At 33.2% G+C, this 18,712-nt stretch overlaps 1 protein-coding gene across 2 annotated transcripts in view; it reads left to right on the forward strand.

Annotated features, from left to right (window-relative positions):
• Dpyd (dihydropyrimidine dehydrogenase) overlaps positions 1–18,712 on the forward strand; it is a 761,982-nt gene that overhangs the window by 364,926 nt on the left and 378,344 nt on the right. Inside the window, exons 12-13 of one of the 2 annotated variants that reach the window (XM_048814505.1) lie at positions 1,314–1,529; positions 6,537–6,561. In XM_048814505.1, the coding sequence (XP_048670462.1) occupies positions 1,314–1,529; positions 6,537–6,545 (225 nt within the window). In that variant the 3' untranslated portion in view covers positions 6,546–6,561. Of the gene's footprint in view, positions 1–1,313; positions 1,530–6,536; positions 6,562–18,712 lie in introns of those variants that run through there. The other variant, XM_048814504.1, reaches the window with a different exon arrangement.

Consider the following 18,712-nt stretch of genomic DNA (forward strand, 5'->3'; position numbering starts at 1 on the left):
ACAAAGGGTGAGGGGAATAAAGAAAAAACAATATCCTAGAAACCCAGCATATCCCTGGCTGTACGTGTCTGCCATAGTTGAAGGCTGGAAACCATGAAGCATGTTTTTGCAAGACTGGAAACATAATAGTCTTTCAATTGGCAAGTTGGATGCGTTTTTACATATTAAGTGAACTTTACTTTGCATTATAAATGGTGAAGGCCTAGAAGTAATTTCTATGCAAGTCATGGAAATCTTTATCTACACAAGACACACTATAAAATTAAAGTTCTGCTTAAATAACTTTTCTTTTGAGTGATGATTCACAAGAGAAAGAAGTTCTACTTTTGAATTAACTAGCCCTATCCATTCAGTAACTACTTTGGCTGAGAAAATTCATCCATTTTTTTTTTTTTTGTATTTTCCAGTATTATTTGTCTTTCAGAGATAAACAGAGAAAAAAAGTAAGGGGCGGGGGAGGGAGGGAGGGACAGGAAATGAGGAAGAGGAGAAAGGGAGGAAAGGACATTTAGGAAACTACTACTATGCTTCAGTGTACCATATACATATGTATTCATGTCAGTTACAGTTATACTGCAAGGTAGCCTTATTACATGATCCTTTAACCAAAGTTAGTGTGCAGTTTTTAGTGCCAACTTAAGATTTTGACATAAATTGTTTGTTACCTGTTTGGTTTCTGGAAAAAAAAAAACAAACTCCCCTAATGCACGTGAGTACATTATCCACTTTCCCAATTAGATGTCTCCCTCTGGCTTATCATTTCCTGCATTTTCCAATATCCCCATGGGGCAGGAAATTAGGCAGCTGGCATTCCTACTGCTTTACTGAAAACTATAGAGGAAAAAACACAGGGACATGTTAGGTGGCTTCCTAAAATCACATAAGCAGTAGTGAGATTACTGGAAATTGAATTTAGGCCTCTGACTTTCTGTTGCCCATATCTCTGAGCACTAAGACATTTTCATAAATTAAGTACAAAGAAGCTGTGTTAATGGAACCAGGGAGATAAATTCTAAAATTATTCCCTTTTGTGTTTGAAACTCAGTATGTTTTAAATAGAGTTGTGTGTTTGTTTAATTGATTTTTATTTGTTAATACTCTCTATACTGCCTTTTAAATTAGAAAAGAATGATAATTACATATGAATTTGGTTCACTGCTAACTGACTTGTAGCCAGTTTTCATCATTGTAAACAGACTGATGTAATCTATATGAATTCAAATGCTATGTTGAAGTGATTTTTATAAAACAATTATATAGATAATTCAGATGTGATATAGCAATTATTGACTCTTTGTTTGTTTTTTTTGCAGTCACAATATGGAGCTTCAGTTTCTGCCAAGCCCGAACTACCCCTCTTTTACACTCCTATTGATCTGGTGGACATTAGTGTGGAAATGGCTGGATTGAAGTTTATAAATCCTTTTGGTCTTGCTAGTGCAACCCCAGCTACCAACTCTGCAATGATCCGAAGAGCTTTTGAAGCTGGATGGGCTTTTGCCTTGACCAAAACTTTCTCTCTTGATAAGGTAAGAATATATTTTTGAAGTTTTGCCTAAATGTTTAGTATGTACTTTAATTAAGGCATAAATAATATATAATGTGAGTATAATGACCAAGATATAATGACTATTAAACTATTAACTATATATTGTCATAACACAATAGGCTTTAACTTCCTTTCAGCCCATCTATTCTGTGGAAACAGGGGTATCGCATATATTTCTCATTTTGTATTGTATAGGAAGCATCAAAAGTATAAATATTATAAAAGTGATTTTTCACTTAACCATATACTCTTCATTTTTTCTTTATTGAAACACATGAAAATTATACATATTAATAGAATACTATGTAATGTTTTGATATATATATATGTTGCGTAATGTTTAAATCAGGCTAAATATATCTATCTCTTCAAACATTTATGGTTTCTTAATGGTTAAAATAATCAAATTTCTTTCTTTTTTCAAATACACAGTACATTATTGTTTTCTATGGTCATCCTACTATGCAATGTAGTACTCCAGAACTTCTATCTAACTGTGGCTTAGTATCCATTAATCAACCCTCCCCGTCCTTTCTCCTTTTCTCCGACACTCTTCAGCCTCTGGTAACCACCATTCTACCCCCAGTCTCTATGAGATAAACTTTTTTTAACATATGAGTGAAATCATGAAATACTTGTTTGCTTATATCTAGCTTATTTCACTTAATGTAATGATCCCTAGTACCACCCATGTCATTGCATGGATGAAAATGATAGGCTATCCTTCATTTTATGGATGAACAGTATATTCCATTTTACATACTACCAATGGACTTATGTTGTTCTCATTTCTTGATTGCTGTGAATAGTGCTGCAATGAACATGGAAGTGCAGACGTTTTGGACATATTGATTTTATTTGTTTTAGATATATAACAAATACTAGGATTACTGGATTATATGTTAGTTCTATTTTTAATTGTTTTTTGACATTAATTGTTTTGTGATATTATTGTTTTGTGATTTTTAGATGTGTATACATATGCTTCAACTTGAAGTTAAGGAGACCATGAATTTGGTTTATACAAAATTCTGGGGTCCAGTTAATGTAAAAAGAATCCCTCACTATATTTGTTGTTGTTTGTAATAAGATTCTTCATGATTTTGAATATAGTAAGTTTTTCAAATAAACAGATACCCTGAGTTTCATGAGATATTATCAGTCTACCCAGACCACAAGTGGACATACTTAGTAGGAAATAAACTACATATTAAAGTTGAGATTGGTTATCTGAAGTACACAAACCATGTATATGCATTTTTTCAGAGTAGGACCATTTATGCAGTGGAATGTGATATCCATAGATGGCTTTAAATCAGAAGACAGCAGCAGAATTTAACATTTCTTAGGCCATTTATTGATAAAAATTTTAGTTGCTAAGCCACTCAGTGTATTTAGTACTAACTGGTAGTTAGTAATAATTAATGTATAAGAATGTGTGAATCTAGCAACTAAGGAAAGAGTATCATTATTTAAACCAGCCTTATCCTTAGGCAAAGAAAATAATAGAGAACAAACATGCCCCATTAAGCACATTCTTTCCCTCTTTCTTCTCTTACTAGGATCAATAGCTGGCATTATTATGGGTAAAACATTACAGCTGTCTTCTTCTGACAGCTTTACAAGATGCTATGTATAAGTGTGGTCAAGAAAATCCATAGAATGAATCTTCAAAACTTAGAAAAATCAGTGCTGAGAAAACATATTTCTTAAAGATTTTTATATTTAAATACAAAGATGTTTTATTCAAATAAATCAACTGACTCTTTAGAAAGCCTTTCATTAAACAAAGTGTAAAAATGAACAGAATAAACTGGATTCCACTTTAGAATATCATGAATAAATTATTTACAATCTTGTAGAATATTAATAGTATATTTGTCTTTTTTCAACGCATCCTTTAAGAGTTACTGGAGAACTGTAATCAAATGTTCAATTTGTTGAGGAAAATAGTCTCAGATAGCATTGAATAACTATACCTGTTATGCTATTTTAGAATACATATGTGAAAGCTGAAATATGGGTTTAAACAGGTATAAGTGAAGAATTAGGCAAAAAGGAATTTGCTTTGGATTTTCTTTGCTTGCAGAAATTGAGTTCTGATTAATCAGAAACATCAGTCTTTCCTCTGTTGGTGACATGCATTGATTTGTGATGCTGTGTCTTTCAGTAACCCAGGAGCACTTGCCTTTATTAGGATCACCAGCAGAAATAAATGTGTAAGCTAACTTTCCCCTAAACCTCCAATTTAAATTTAATCTATCAATTCAGAAGTCTGTGATGCTGGTTCAAAAGGGGAGTTATGAACAAATGCAAATTAAATTTGGCACATGAAACATAAAGAAGGAGGGCTTTTCAGACTTCCTACTTCTTTTGCTAGTGAATACAAAAAAAATAATGTGCAAAGACTATTTTAAACACATTTTGCTGATTTTTAAATGACAAAAATAACAAAGCTACCTTGCATTTATATAACGTCATTTTCAAAAAAGATCACTTCCTATACATAAGTATGCAGAATATCCCATTTTCCTGATAAAGAACTATATTTGTTTTTTTTATATTGTCCCTAATTAGTGATTAAATATTACAAATATATAATTATGTATTATGAATTTCTTACTGATGAAATGTTGTAGCATACACCATTTTATTTGTTTTTTTTTCTGCAGACTTTTACCAAAGACATCTATTAAAGCATTATATGTACTATACATTTGTGTGAAATTATAGCATACCAATTGAGATTAGTCTTATTTTAATTTATTATGCCAATTCAAGAATCTATTTAAAATGTATTAAAATTCAGAATCTTGACATTTGAAATTTGGATGCTTTTCATATGACAAAGGTTAGTCTATAGAGTTTTGTTATCATATGAAATATTAATATTTCACAATACAGTTTTGATGAAGTACAATTTGCCGAGCCTGCATATGATAAAGAAATTAAATGCTTACCAAGGGAGTTCAGTAAAAAATTAGAGCCCTGCCTGAACATCTGCTGGAAATTTTATTATCCTGTCCTACTGACAGTGTGGCTCCCTTGTTTTTCTAGATTGACAGCTGAATATTGCACTGATTTCTGCAGCAAATACGTTTAGGTGAACTTTGTTTCCCTTTTTTTTTTTGTGGGAGTTCAGAACATGCTTTTGATTTTCATCCTATATTTTTTTTATACTCTTGACATTTGTAGATGCCAGATTGAGGTCTAATACGCTGTAGCAACGATAGACCATTGACTTACAGTGAAATGCCAGTTGATATCTCAGTAAACAGAAATATTATTATTCTTTACTGTGCAGTCTGTATAAAAACTGTATGTGCTTTCTTTAGGGAGGCAAATGATCAGATTTTTAATGTCAAATATAAAAAGATCTATGTTTGCTTTTGTGTTAAATAACATCAAAGATGGCTTTTATTAACTATATTCTTCCATTCCAAATCAGTCTAAAAATTTCCCAAAATAACTAAATTGTTTTTCTTGATATTCTATTTGTTTTTTAAGAATGATAAAATAATATTTAAAATAAAATTATATTGCATAAATAAATATTCAGTTCAAATTTAAATTAAAAAGATGGGAGAGAAATCAACCTGTCAAACTTAATTAAAGCTAAACTAACATGACAAAACAGAGAGGTGCTCTTTTTAACTAGGAGTACTAGAAATGTTTTGGACTTCACATAAAATAATCCCATGATCTCTGTTCACATTATATTGATAGGAAATGGATCAAAACGTTTGTTTTTATTAATCATGACTCTAAATTGTGTCCTGAGAACTCATATTCTGTATTCCAAATGTACGTATATATTGTAATTTTTAGTAAGAAAAAGTCTTGAATGAATATGTAACATTGTAATAAGTATTAAATGATTAGGTAAATAGGTAGGTAAAATGGGTCTCTAATACATAAAATACAGAAAACTAAAAACCCCCAAATATTTAAGACTCTTCATTATTTCTTTGGTGTCAAAGTATTGATTGTAGCTATTTCTGTAAAATACAACCTTATACTACACAGCACAATGCTTAGTTTATAGGAAGGTTTGATAAATGTTTCATGAATATTCATTGGATAAATGAATTAATAAATGAATAAATAGATTTTTGTCACCAGCATATTGAGTTTTTCCCCAGCCATATGAACAGATAGTTAACACATAAAACAATTGACTATTCTGAGTATTGATCTAAATCAAAGGTGAAAAGGCCAATTCAAAAATTTTCATATCCTATCTTGTTTCTGTAGTACATCTGCACCAGTCTAAAGATGAAAATGTCAGTGAAATTTCTACATGCATGGATTATACTTTAAGACTTAGGTTGTTGAATAAGCCTTTAAAATGCAGAGGATTATTGAGAAAACAGAAAGAGTACCACATATTAGGAAAAGACATAAAAATCATCTGGCCCAATTATGTAAGCTCATGCATCAGTAGTCCTGACAGAAGAAATGTGACCTGCTCATGGACACTTATAGTGACAAGGAATATACTACATTTTTAAGGCGATGCAGCCTGTGATAGCTATGGAAAGATCTATTTTATTGACTCCAAATCAGCCTTCTCATGAGTTTCATCTATAATTCTGCTCTCTGAAAAATTATGTAATGAATTAGTGCAATTTAATACAAATAAATTGATTTTAAAACACAGTCTGCCCACTCCCCCCAGTACAAAAAATACAAAAAAAAAAAAAAATACCCTAAAGAATGGCTAACAATTATTGACAGAAAGTATAGTGCACAGAAAAAAACTTTGGCCTGGGAGACTCTAGTTTCTATCCAAAGTTGCTTCTAGATCACTATTGTGAACATATTGTTCAACAGTATAGGTTGTTATGGTTGCCATAGTTGTCATTGTTATTCACATATTCACTACCATTTATCCAGTGCTTAGAATGCACAGACTAAATGTTTTTCATAATTTATCTTGCTTAATTCACACAATATCCCTGTAAGCTCGATATTGTTTTGTTTTCAGATGAAGTAATGGGCTGAGAAATTTAAATAAATTACCCAGGACTCAACACAACTACCTATTTACTCACAATCATATATGTTGGAAATTTGGGCGGAGCTCATGTGGACAGCTCTTCTGCTTCACATTGTGTCTTCAGGGCTCATTCATGCATTTGTAGTCCTCTGGTGGATGCCTGGAGACTGGCAAAGTATTGTAAGGAATCTGGAGCCTCAGGTGGGATTGCTGTAATTGCTGAGTTCCTCTCTGTCTCTTCATTGTCTTTCTTTCCTTATGGTGTTTCATTATCAAGAAGGCTAGTTTGGACTTGTTCACAAGGTAGTAGCAATGTTCTAAGGGGAACAAGAATGGAAGCTATAAGACCTATTGAGATGAGGACTCTAAAGCACTCAGTGTTGCTCCTACTATTCTTTTGATCAAAGCAAGTCACACAATCAGTTTATATTCAAGAAATAGGTAAATACCATCCTACCATCCATTATTGACAAAAGAATCACAAATCATATCACAAAGGGACAGGAGTACAGATTGCAGCCACCTTTCCAAACAGTCTTCACTTGTCCTCTACTAATAATAATTTTATATTCTTCCCACAAGCAAAAGTACATCCAACTCTTTCTAAGAAACTAAAATACCTTGATTAATGACATTAGGCTGAACTTCCATGACCTTGTGACCTCACTGGGTCCCAATGCATCTGAAGTTACTTTGAAACAAGTTATCTGTTCCCCATACTCCCAACATAAAACACGAGGGTCAAGCCAACCACACTACTCTCATTCAGGAATAGGAGAAATGGAAGACACATAGCATTCAAATGTCCATAGCAATTTTGAAATAGTTTAGCACTTTTTCAGGGCTCTGAACTCTAGGGATGAGGGAAGTTTCTATTTAGGATCCTATTCTGCTCCCTGGTAGTGTTTTCTTCATTTATTTTTCCTACCTACTATGTCTTTGTCCACTGGGCTGTTGATTTTGAGGTTTGCCCCCATACCCAGTAAATTGTCAGTGATGGTCCATGTTGGCAGCTGAGTCACTCTCAGCATGTTCCTACTCCTGAAAAGAAGGTTAAGATCCCCAATCCTCTCTTTTTAATTGTTGTTTTAGTCCTCACTCACAGTGGATGTCCTATTTTCTTATTTTCTACCTAAGATTCTACTAGGACCTGCCTGGAACCATCCTAAAGTTGTAACAGTCTTACTAAAACATTCTTGATGTAATATTTACTGTAAGATAATTTCCTTTGAAAATCTTTTTTTCATATAGGAGAGACTTATAATAAAGAATACCTTTATTTTTTAGCTCAGCCAGCACTGGCACTTTTTGACTTGGTCTAAGTTTTGTTTAGCAAATTAAATATATCCTCCTTTAGCTCTTTATTTTCATATTATACTTGGTTATATACATTCTACTGATACTTCCAGCATTCTGTCTAGAAATTTTCTTCGTCAGATCCATAAATGCATTAAGTATGTTTTATATTTTTTAATTATCCCCAACAATGTTTTTGGCTTTTTCCCCAGCCCCCAGTAAAAATTTTCTTAGCACATTTTAAGCCTCTGCTAACAGTTTGTTCGACATTTTTTCAGCATTTACTAACAGCCTACTCTTGGTTTTTTAAGCTTCTGCCTAACTCACAATCTCAAAGACAATGCTACACATTTTTTAATTTGCTATGCTAGCAAGCATAAAGATTTTTGTATCATTTATCTATTATTACATATCATATTATCCCACAATTTAGTTCGAAACAGCAATAAGTTACCTTCTCTGTTTCTATAGTTTGGCAATGCTGTCAGGGCTCAGGGGATTGACTAGCCCTTGCTCCACTGGTGTTACTAGTTTTCACTCATGTATTTGCAGTCACTTGACAGACTGGCTGGTGGTGGACTGGTGACTGCCCTTCTTCCGCAGTCTGAATCCTCAGTAGGCATGTCAAGTCTGTTATCTCCATATGGTCTCATCTTCAAAGTGGCTATATGGGGCTTATTTACAAGGTAGTGTTACTGGTTCCAAAAAGGGGAGAGGAGAAATTCCAAGTGGTTTTGAGGCAGAAGCTTAAAAGAAGCACAATCCAGTTTTCATTGGGTTCTATTGATAGGGCAAGTCAAGGCCAGATCAGAATGAAAAGGCATGGCAATAGCTCCTCCTATTAAAAGGCTGAAACCTACCATATCAAGATTTGAACCAAGATCTGTTTGATACAAGTCGTAGCTTTCTCCACTATTGTAGGATTCTTCATAATTTATCATTTCAGAACCTTGTTACTTTGTCCCAAATGAAGGTTGTTTGCATCAGTGTTCTGCAGAGACCCAGAGTTAAGTAGATCAAGGACACCAAGGGCTTTCCTCCTATGGAAGTAAAGTACCTGGCTATGCTTATATTTCTATTGAGAAATACATAGAAACTCCAGTGAGAAAGAGAGCATTTTGATTTACAACCTTTGAGAATCCACAGTCATTCCATTCCAATTCCCTGTGCTGCTCTTCTCCAGCCACATTGGCCTTCATTTTAGTCTTCCAACATGGCAACTTCCATTCTTCAGGGCCGTTTTCCTTGATTACTCTTTCTGGAATGTTCTGCTGTCAAATCTTTACATAACCAGTTTTTGCATCTGATTTTATTCTCAGATTAAAATTTTCTCCTTGGAGAAGCCTTTGCTGACCATTCAAAACTCAAGCTTTTGTGCTACATTACACTGGTGTTTTTTTCTTCACTGTACTTTGTACTATATAAAATGGCCATGCTCTTGATTATTTATTTGTTTGTGTGTTTGTTTTCTGTTTTAGCCTCTTGAAGTAGGCTCCATAAGAAAGGGATATTGTGTTTCTTGCTCACTATTGCATGACCAGTGCCAAGAACAAGGTCTGGCAGATAGGAAGGACTCAATGCATACTTGTTAGATGAATGGATAATTACAGGATTCTAATTTGGACCACAATTCCACATGACAGCTTTTCAGTTTCTTAGAGACAGCTCTCATGCTGTATCCATAAGCCTTTTCTTTTTCCTTTCTAAATAGTCCTGTTTTACTTCTCATAATAAGTTTTGCAGATGTTTTACCATGTAGGTTGTCTGTTCCCCCATGTGGATTTCAAGAAAGTTGTATCAGTCCACATTATCTTAATTGAGAGGGAGTTGTGCCTGAATTTGCACAAATTGAACAAATTACTAGCACCTATCAACCAGACAAGAATTGAAGAATACCATTTTTAGGACAATAAATGATAAAAATAATATTTAAAGCTGAAAGTTTCATAAATATGTTATGTAATATTTTGGAGCCTGGCTAATTTTCTTTGGATTATAAAACAGAATATTGTGTTTACTTCTGTAACTTATTTTTGAAGGTTTTATTAGAAGTAAAGATCTGGATATTTTTAAAACATTAAATCAAACTGATTTATTTTATTATTATCAATAATTTCTGTTACTTCATCATAAAGTTCTATGAAACAATACACGAATAGTAGTTCATGGTGTTGTTTTTACTGTCATGCTAGTTTCAAATTTTGTACATAGTTAATTTCTCTTCACTGTATAATATTGTTCTCCTGATATATAGTTATACATTAACTAAAATTAACTAAGCAGTTATAATTATTTAAACATAATTAATGTAAATTCATGTTGGAGTCTTTTAACATGCTAGAAACCAAAATGATTTCATTGTACCAAGAGTTTGCAACCTAGCTAGTTCCTTTGATTATTATTTAGGCTTTCATTATTAAAATTTATAAAATTGACTTATTCTCAAATGATAAAGGATGAGTTTATAAAAAGGCACAGTTCACATGTACTAGCTTTGTAGGAGTTTTAATCGAGTGTTTAATCCAGTGTTTACTATTGTTTACCTGGCTCTTCTGTGACGGCACATCTTCTTAACAACAAAAGAATGTATATGTGTGCTTGTATAAGTGTGTTTTTGCACACTCACTCACCTGAGTATGTCTTCAGTATACAAGCTAAATCTTTCAAGGGAGAATAATAAATACACAATTGTGTCTCTCCAAAGTTCTAAATTAATTTTTCTTGCCAGTTACACCATGTTTGCTGGACTTAGTTCATTAAATGGAAGTATAAATTAAGATGTTTGCAAGCTCAAAGTAATAATATATTTCTAATACTAAGTAAAATTCTTTAATAATGGCCAAAGTGATAATTGTGAACATGCACATGGTTAAAGTTATTCAAATTGCTCTAAATAATTTTTTATACTTTATTTCAAATTTGGGCTAGTTGACTATAAAGCAGACTAATCAATTTTCCAATATAATTACATCCTCACTTCTTCTCTGTTTCAGGCTGTGATTTCACACTTGTTAATTAGTTAATCATTTTGATAGAGAGGACAAGGTGAGATTCAAATAGACTTTTTAATAATAGAAATTGATGTGTATAATTTTGATTCAGGTTAGCTGGTAGATGAACCTACCTTGTAATGGAAAATACCTCTTATTCAGTCAGCTTGCTTGCTTCCTTTCTCTTTCTCTCTCTTTCTCTCCTTCCACACCCTCTTCTCTCTTTCCAAACTGAGATTAAACCCAATAGTGCTCTACCACTGAGCTACATCCTGACATAACATAGCCATTTTATTTTGTTTTGAGACAGAGTCTTGCTAAAGTGTACAAGTTGACCTTGAACTTGTGATCTCCTGCCCCAGACTCCTGATTAGCTGGGATTATAGGGCTACACCACCACACCCAATCTTTTTTTTAAGAAATTGGTCAAAGTTAATGGAAAATTATCATAATTATTACTAATGGAAATTTCCTGAAAATATAGTCCTGCTGTTTGAAAATGTGATATTGTCCTTATGCTGTCTCACATAATTATTTTGCAGATTTTAAATTTGACTAGTTAAAAGTTTCCATATTCTGGATATATGTAGATGAAGCAATCTTTGGTTGTAATTAAGATGGATTGAATTCCATAATACTTTCCTTGCCTTTGTATTTTCTTTATTGCTTTTTAACAAGATTCTAGTCATTACTATGTAGGCATATTCTTAATCCTTCTTAAAAAATACTTTATAAAACCGTGATTACTCCACTGTCATTTTTTTTTATAAAGAACCTACCTACATTGGCTGTTTTGTTACAAGATTTATTCAAATCTTAGTACTATTATAGTTCTCCTTGTACTTCATTTTCTTATAGTACTTGCAATGTGATTCATATTCAATCACCACTGTTTCTGAAATAAGATGCATAAAAAAACAAGATAACATTAATAACTCAAGGAAGTTACTGATATGTTAGAGTCAGTCAGCTGCCCTGTAAGATACCCACTAATTTTTTTTTTTACCCTATATCCTCCTCTGCTTCTTTTTCTTTAGTTCAGCCCACTGCCCTTTGCATCATGCTTTGCTTATTCATTTGCATGTTTTCCCACAATATCTCATGTTTAGAACAGATTTTAGCTTCTCTTCTGCCAAATTCACCCTCTATTAATGTTAAAATTTCCCTTAAAATGTCATTAAATAAAGTGTTAAGTTAAGGTTATTCACTAAACTCAATGCAACTGAAATATTTTACCAATTCCCTTTATTTCCTTTAAAAAAAAAATCTCATTCACTCAAATGTTTCTTAGGCACTGCCTGGGATTGTGTGTGTGTGTGTGTGTGTGTGTGTGTGTTACTCTTTGTTATAGAGAACCTAAACTCTAGCTCAGAAAGTATGTGCATTATGATGTTAACATAAGGCAACAGAAAATTTTTTGACTGAAATGTTGCTTAATAAGCAGCATCTCCAATCCCCCTTTTTTTAAACAAGAAAATTAACTTCACATTTGACTTGTGTCTTTATTTTGGACAGAAGATATAACAGTGGATATCTATCATGAGGGTGCCAAGAATATTTAAAATTCAGCATAGTCATAAAATGGCATAAGCACTTGTAGAGACAATAGGGACTTCCTGTTATCTGGGGATTTCAATGTGATTGTGTAGATAAGAGGGACTATGAAGAGGTTTTAAACAGAGGGTTTGCATAATTCAACTTGGAGGCCATTGTTGATCACAGCACATCTCCATTCACTGTTTTAACAACTTTCAGTTCTCCCCTCCTGCAGATTCTTTTCTGATAAAACAGCTTTATTCAGCAGGTTTATGTTTCTATCATCTTTACCTTGGTTTTACCATTCCTCACTCATAAGAAGTTATCTTATACTCTTCTAATATTTAAAGACCACTGACAACAAGTGTCCTCTGTAGCTGTGTTAATTAATTGCTCTTTCTCCACATTCTGGGCTTGTATAGAGTCTTACTAAATTGATACAAGATGTAAATGATTCTTTAAAAGTTGGCTAATTTTTCCTTGCCTAATACAAGCTTCTTGAAGTCAGGTTCTATGACCTTCAGGCCTTGTGAATGAAGGGATCTATAGCACTGCTGATTAAGTACTTCCCTGTTTAGCAATAATATGGAAATCAAATTGATAAGTTTTACTAGCATGAAAACTATTTTCACATTCTTGGTAAATATAATTTTATACAACGCCAATATTCTTCTTAAAGAGACAGACATTTTTTAGAATGACCCTTCTTGTAGGCACATTCAAACATTCTTCAAACATTCTTCAAACATTCTTCCGGTCCCTTGGGAATTCCCCCATGGTTCTTTGGAGTCTTTCTTTGGTCATGGCTTACTCCCTGCACAACTTGTGGGAGCACACTGAGCACTCTAACTTTCCTCTGCTGAGATTTGTTTGCTTTTCCCTATAGTAGAGCTTGAGACCTCATAGCATCTTATTTTATAGGGTACCTTTACCAGAGGAAAATCTTACATGTCCTTTATCCTGACAAATCCTAGAATGCAGGTTGGTTGTCATAAAGGTACATTTCTTTGAGTTCATCTTCTAGCAGTTGTCAAGTGACACCTCACCTTTTAGATATATCAAGCAGATTGGGACACAGTACACTGTGAGTCATCCCTCCAAAGTGGAAAAGAAGAACTGCAAGGTGTATATGAAGTGTACTGAGTGATCTGTTTAATCCTTGACTTGTGACTTGGGATGGCAGAGGGACTCAGAACACACCATCAGCATACTCCAAAGAAATCATTTCATTAATCACTAATGTCCTTAACTTTTTGTGTATCCTTATTAGAACAAAGGGTATAAGAGTTCCCTGAGCAGGTTTTTGTCATCCACCTGGATGTTACTGCAAGGGGAAAATTTATTTTTGTAGCTTATTTCAGTCTTCCTTAAAGTCTCAGTGAAAATGTACAGTCTTATACTCTTTTAATATCTAGGTCAAAATTTAATTATTGACAACATTAATTATATGAAAAGGCATTATTAAAAACCTTACATTTCACAAAAGTTCTCTCATACTGAATCTTTTTTCTAGATTTTGTGTGTGTCATGTAATTTTTTTTAAATGGCAGCAGGTATCATTCCAGGTCTTCCAAGAAGCAGTTGCCAAGATGAAACTAAATATGTATTTATTAGGTGAAATCCCTATGGGATAAATTATAGAGGGAGGTGAGGAAGGTTGAGAGCCATAAGGTAACAATACAAGTCTGGCTCTGAGTAAAAGAAAGGGAAGGAAGGTTTGAGGGAGGCATCCAAGAATGCTTGCACTCTAAGCAAACTTGATCAAAACTGCTGAGGAGTCTTTGTGTCTCTTGGAGATGGCTGTTTAGTATTCCTGCCCTGTTCAGTCATTGGCTGAGCCATGGGAAGTACAGCTGCAACACAAATGCAAGACAGGCTTCAGAGCATCACAGCAGGATCCATTTCTTCCTTGTGTTTCTGGTGGTTGGAATTCTATGCCATAGGATATGGTAGTTTTCCCTCATCTGGGGGGAATATTCTAAGAACCCCAACAGATAATTTCAAACTCTAAATATACTGTGTTTTTACCCCATACATGGATACATATGATAGAATTGAATTTATAAGTTAAACATAGTATCATATTAACAAAAATAATTATTAATAACAGAACAATTTAAACAATAATACAAAAAAAGTTAAATGATTGTGGTTTCTCTCCCTCTTGAAACATCTTATTGTACTGTACTTGTTTTCTATTTGTTATGATGTGAAATGATACAATACATACATGATGAGATAAAGTGAAGTAAGCGACATAGGTATTGTGTTGTTAGACTTCTACACAAAGATTACTTGAACTCAAGCACCAAGATACCATGATAGTCAATCTTATATTCCAGATAGCTCCTAAGTAACTAATGGAGAGGTAGTATATACAGCATGGATACTCTGGACAAAGGGATAATTTATATCCTGGGCACGGTAAAGCAAAATGGCATGAAATTTTATAAAGCTATTCAGAATGGTGTCTAGCTTAAAACTTTCACTGGGTGCAGTGGTGCATGCCTGTAATCCCAGTACTTCGGGAGGCGGAAGTAGGAGGATTGCAAGTTCAAAGCCAGCCTTAGCAATTTAGCAAGGCCCTAAAAAACTTAGCAAGACCCTATCTCAAAATAAAAATAAAAAAAAAGAAAGTACTGCAGACGTGGTAGTGGTTAAGTGCCCCTGGGTTTAGTCCCCAGTACAAAAACTAAAAACAAAGAAATTTATGAATTATTTATTTAATAAATAATGTAATCTTTTAATATTTTTGGCCATGAATGATAATGGGCAACTGGAAACACAGAAAATGTAACTGTGAATAAGAGTTTTCTACTGTGTTTGGATCTTCTAAAATACTCAGCATAAGACAGGCAGCCTCTTCATTGTATGTAGTTTTTAAATGGCGAAATAAAGAAAACTGGCATTAAAATTTGAAATTTTTTATTGATCGGTATGAAAGGAAGTATGGTTGTATACACAACACAGAACCAGAAGTAGCTAAAATTCTCTTGTTAAGTATTGTAAAATGAAAATAGAGAAACAAGCTTGCATGCAGACAGCTGCAGGGGTAAAATATATACTCTTAAATTTTAAATTGTGTTTTTCATGGTAAATTCTACAGTAGTCATTATTGAAGTATTATAATGGTCTCTTTTTAATTTGAAGAATTTTTAACCCTTTTTAAGTAATAGGAGTGTAAAATTATTTAACTTCTCTAAACTTTAGCATGTTCACTTATAAGATCAGACCAGAATTTTTTTTTTTTTGCTTTCCTTATAGTATTCTAGTGATGCTTAGATTGATTTTTAAATAAAGAGGCAGAAATAATTTATAACATATAAATGACTATTTCAATGAAAATTTTAATCCTTGTTACTATAATCTCTGTAACAGACTAAACCATTAATAGATATAATCTTATAGAAATTAATTACTCTTCTCTACTAGAATTACCTACATCAAAGACCCCACATTTCTTACTTAGTACTATATACCAACCTCATTGTTTCCAATCTTACCCTCAATTGCATTTCTACTGGCAACCAGAATGATCTCATATAATTTAGACTATGCCCTTTTTTGCTTAAAGCATTACCATGGTTTCCTGTAACCCTTAAAATAAAATCCTGAATTCTTATACAACTCATTTTTACCATATACCTTCTATCTCCTGAATCTCACCCCATTTTTTCTTTACTTTGTACTAATTGATGTACAGTCACAATGGCCTTTTCCAAGTTCCTCCAATTTGCACCTCTTATTGTTTTCCATGTTTGAAAATTTTAGGTACTGATGTACAAAAAGAAGAAAGAGAAAAATGTTGCTAATGGAAAAGCTAAATAATGCAGGAATAACTCTGTTGTCATAAGTAGTTTATACTTCTTGAAGCTTATCAGATATCAGGAAGTGTAGATGACTGTTAGCCATTTAAACTTTGAAAGAGTGGTCAAATTATTTTTTGTTTTCATTAATGGAAGATTTTTCAACTTCTAAATCATTTAATAAAATTTATCCTCTTTAAGAAAGAAAAAAAGATAAAGCATCATTCTTCCTTATAGCAGTTGAGATCTCATTAGTTACCAATTATGAAATTCCCAGAAGACAGAAAGTATTTTATTAGAGTCAGAAATTGCACTGAAAAGAGCTTTGGGTGTTACTTGACATATCCATGGGTTCAGAGAATAGCTTTTTAAAAAATGCTTATTTATATAAAATTAGTAAGTGTTAATGTAAGTGTTAAAACACCAGATTGTGATTCCTGGTTTCTAAACCTTTTCATAGTTGATTGAGAGAAATCTAGAGAATGTTTCCTTACCCAAGAGTACATTCCACCAGTGTGTGAGGGATTTGTATCTATAACTGCTATTAACATTAGTGAAATTGAGTCAAGTAGAGCTCCTACACACAGATCAGAAAGTTTGCTCAAATTACTGTAGGCATACCAAGTTATGGGGAATAATCTATAGTAAATGTAATTTAAAGTGTTTTACATTAAAACACGAAATAGAACACATTAAGAAGTGGGTTCCAAAGCCATTTTTGAAGCAGGTACTAAAGTATCTATGATATTGGACTTTGGGTATTAAATAAAAGATGTTTGTAAACAGTTCAATAATTGGACAGACTCCATATTGATTTTTTCCTTTGTTATATAATATTACCCACTTGTCCATCCAGAACCATGTTGTACAGGGTTTAAGAGTGCTAGAAACACAGTCGCTGTTGTGTATTGGAATGTGGGAATGTGCAAAAGACGGAAAGGCTGTCACAGCAGTCAATAAGATCTGAGAGGTGTTGACTAATTGCCTGCTAATTACACAGTAAATTGTCTAATTAAGCTGATGGTTAATTAGGGTACGCTTGCACAGCAGTCTTGTGGAATTTGTGTCTGATGTCTGGGGAAGCAGCTTGTATAATTGGCAAACTGGTAAGGACTGGCAGAGAACAGGACTGGGAAGCTCCCTGCCAGTGCATGACAGAATACGGATTTAGTGGAAACAAAAGGGTTGTCATTTTTATACTGAAGGTTTTGTTTCAGTTCTGCAGCTATTCTGCAGTGAGCAATTGAGAAATACATCTGAAGCCCAAATTACGTGAGTAAAACAAGGCTCAAAAAGTGCGTCAGAATGTAAAATGTGCTGCTTGCTTGGCATGCATTGCCTCTGATACACTATCTCACATTATATGAATCTACACATTGCGTGATTTTATAGTTCTTCCTTTTAACATATGTTATTTGGCATTCTTGTGCAAAATAAAATAGGATAATCCCATGCATTTAAGGAAAAAATACTTATTATGAATATTTGAGAAGATAACAAATATGACTGATTAGAAGACTTAAATAAGAAATTTGAGCTCATTAATTATTAATTTCTCTATCACCAGGAACCTTAAAATATTACACATAGTATACATATGTATGGATAATATCTCAAATAAACAAAAATGATATCTGTAATGAGAGGATTTTAATTTTAGCATTTTTTACAATTTTACTGTGCAACTAGCTTGGCTTATAATTTAATAAAATGTAGGAAACAGAATATTTCAATACCTAATTAAGCAGGTTTAATTTCTGAATGAATGCAAGTGGTGTTTGACGAACCACAAAAGAAATTTGAGCACTTCAAAAATAAAAGATAGAGAAGTAATTTTGTTTTTATTGATCTATATAGCTGAAAATTTAACTTTACATTTCAAAGAGTCATTTATGACTGAAATTCAAACATAAAAATTTTCCCCATAAAGTAAATTAAATTAATCCATTGAAGAATATCAGTTTTTAATGGGTGAAGTTAGATATACACACATTGCCTCTTCATAAAATATCTGAATGCAAATGATTACTTCTGTTACCATTTGCCACCCAGACTCCACCATATTTTGCAGATTTCAAAATAAGATTTTTTTTTTTTTTTTTTTTTTTTTTTTTTAGGTAGACACAATATCTTTATTTTATTTTTATGTGGTTCTGAGGATCGAACCCAGTGCTTCACATATGCTACGTGAGCACTCAACCATTGAGCTATAACCCCAGCCCTCTGTCCATTTTTTTTTTTTTTTTTTATTGTTGGCTGTTCAAAACATTACATAGTTCTTGATATATCATATTTCACACTTTGATTCAAGTGGGTTATGAGCTCCCATTTTTACCCCATATACAGATTGCAGAATCACATCAGTTACACATCCATTGATTTACATATTGCCATACTAGTGTCTGTTGTGTTCTGCTGCCTTTCCTATCCTCTACTATCCCCCCTCCCCTCGCCTCTTCTCCCTCTGCCCCCTCTACTGACATTCATTTGTCCCCCTTGTATTATTTTTCCCTTTCCCCTCACTTCCTCTTGTATC

The sequence above is a fragment of the Marmota marmota genome, unplaced genomic scaffold, assembly GCF_001458135.2.
Source record: "Marmota marmota marmota unplaced genomic scaffold, marMar, whole genome shotgun sequence".
Lineage (NCBI taxonomy): Eukaryota > Metazoa > Chordata > Mammalia > Rodentia > Sciuridae > Marmota > Marmota marmota.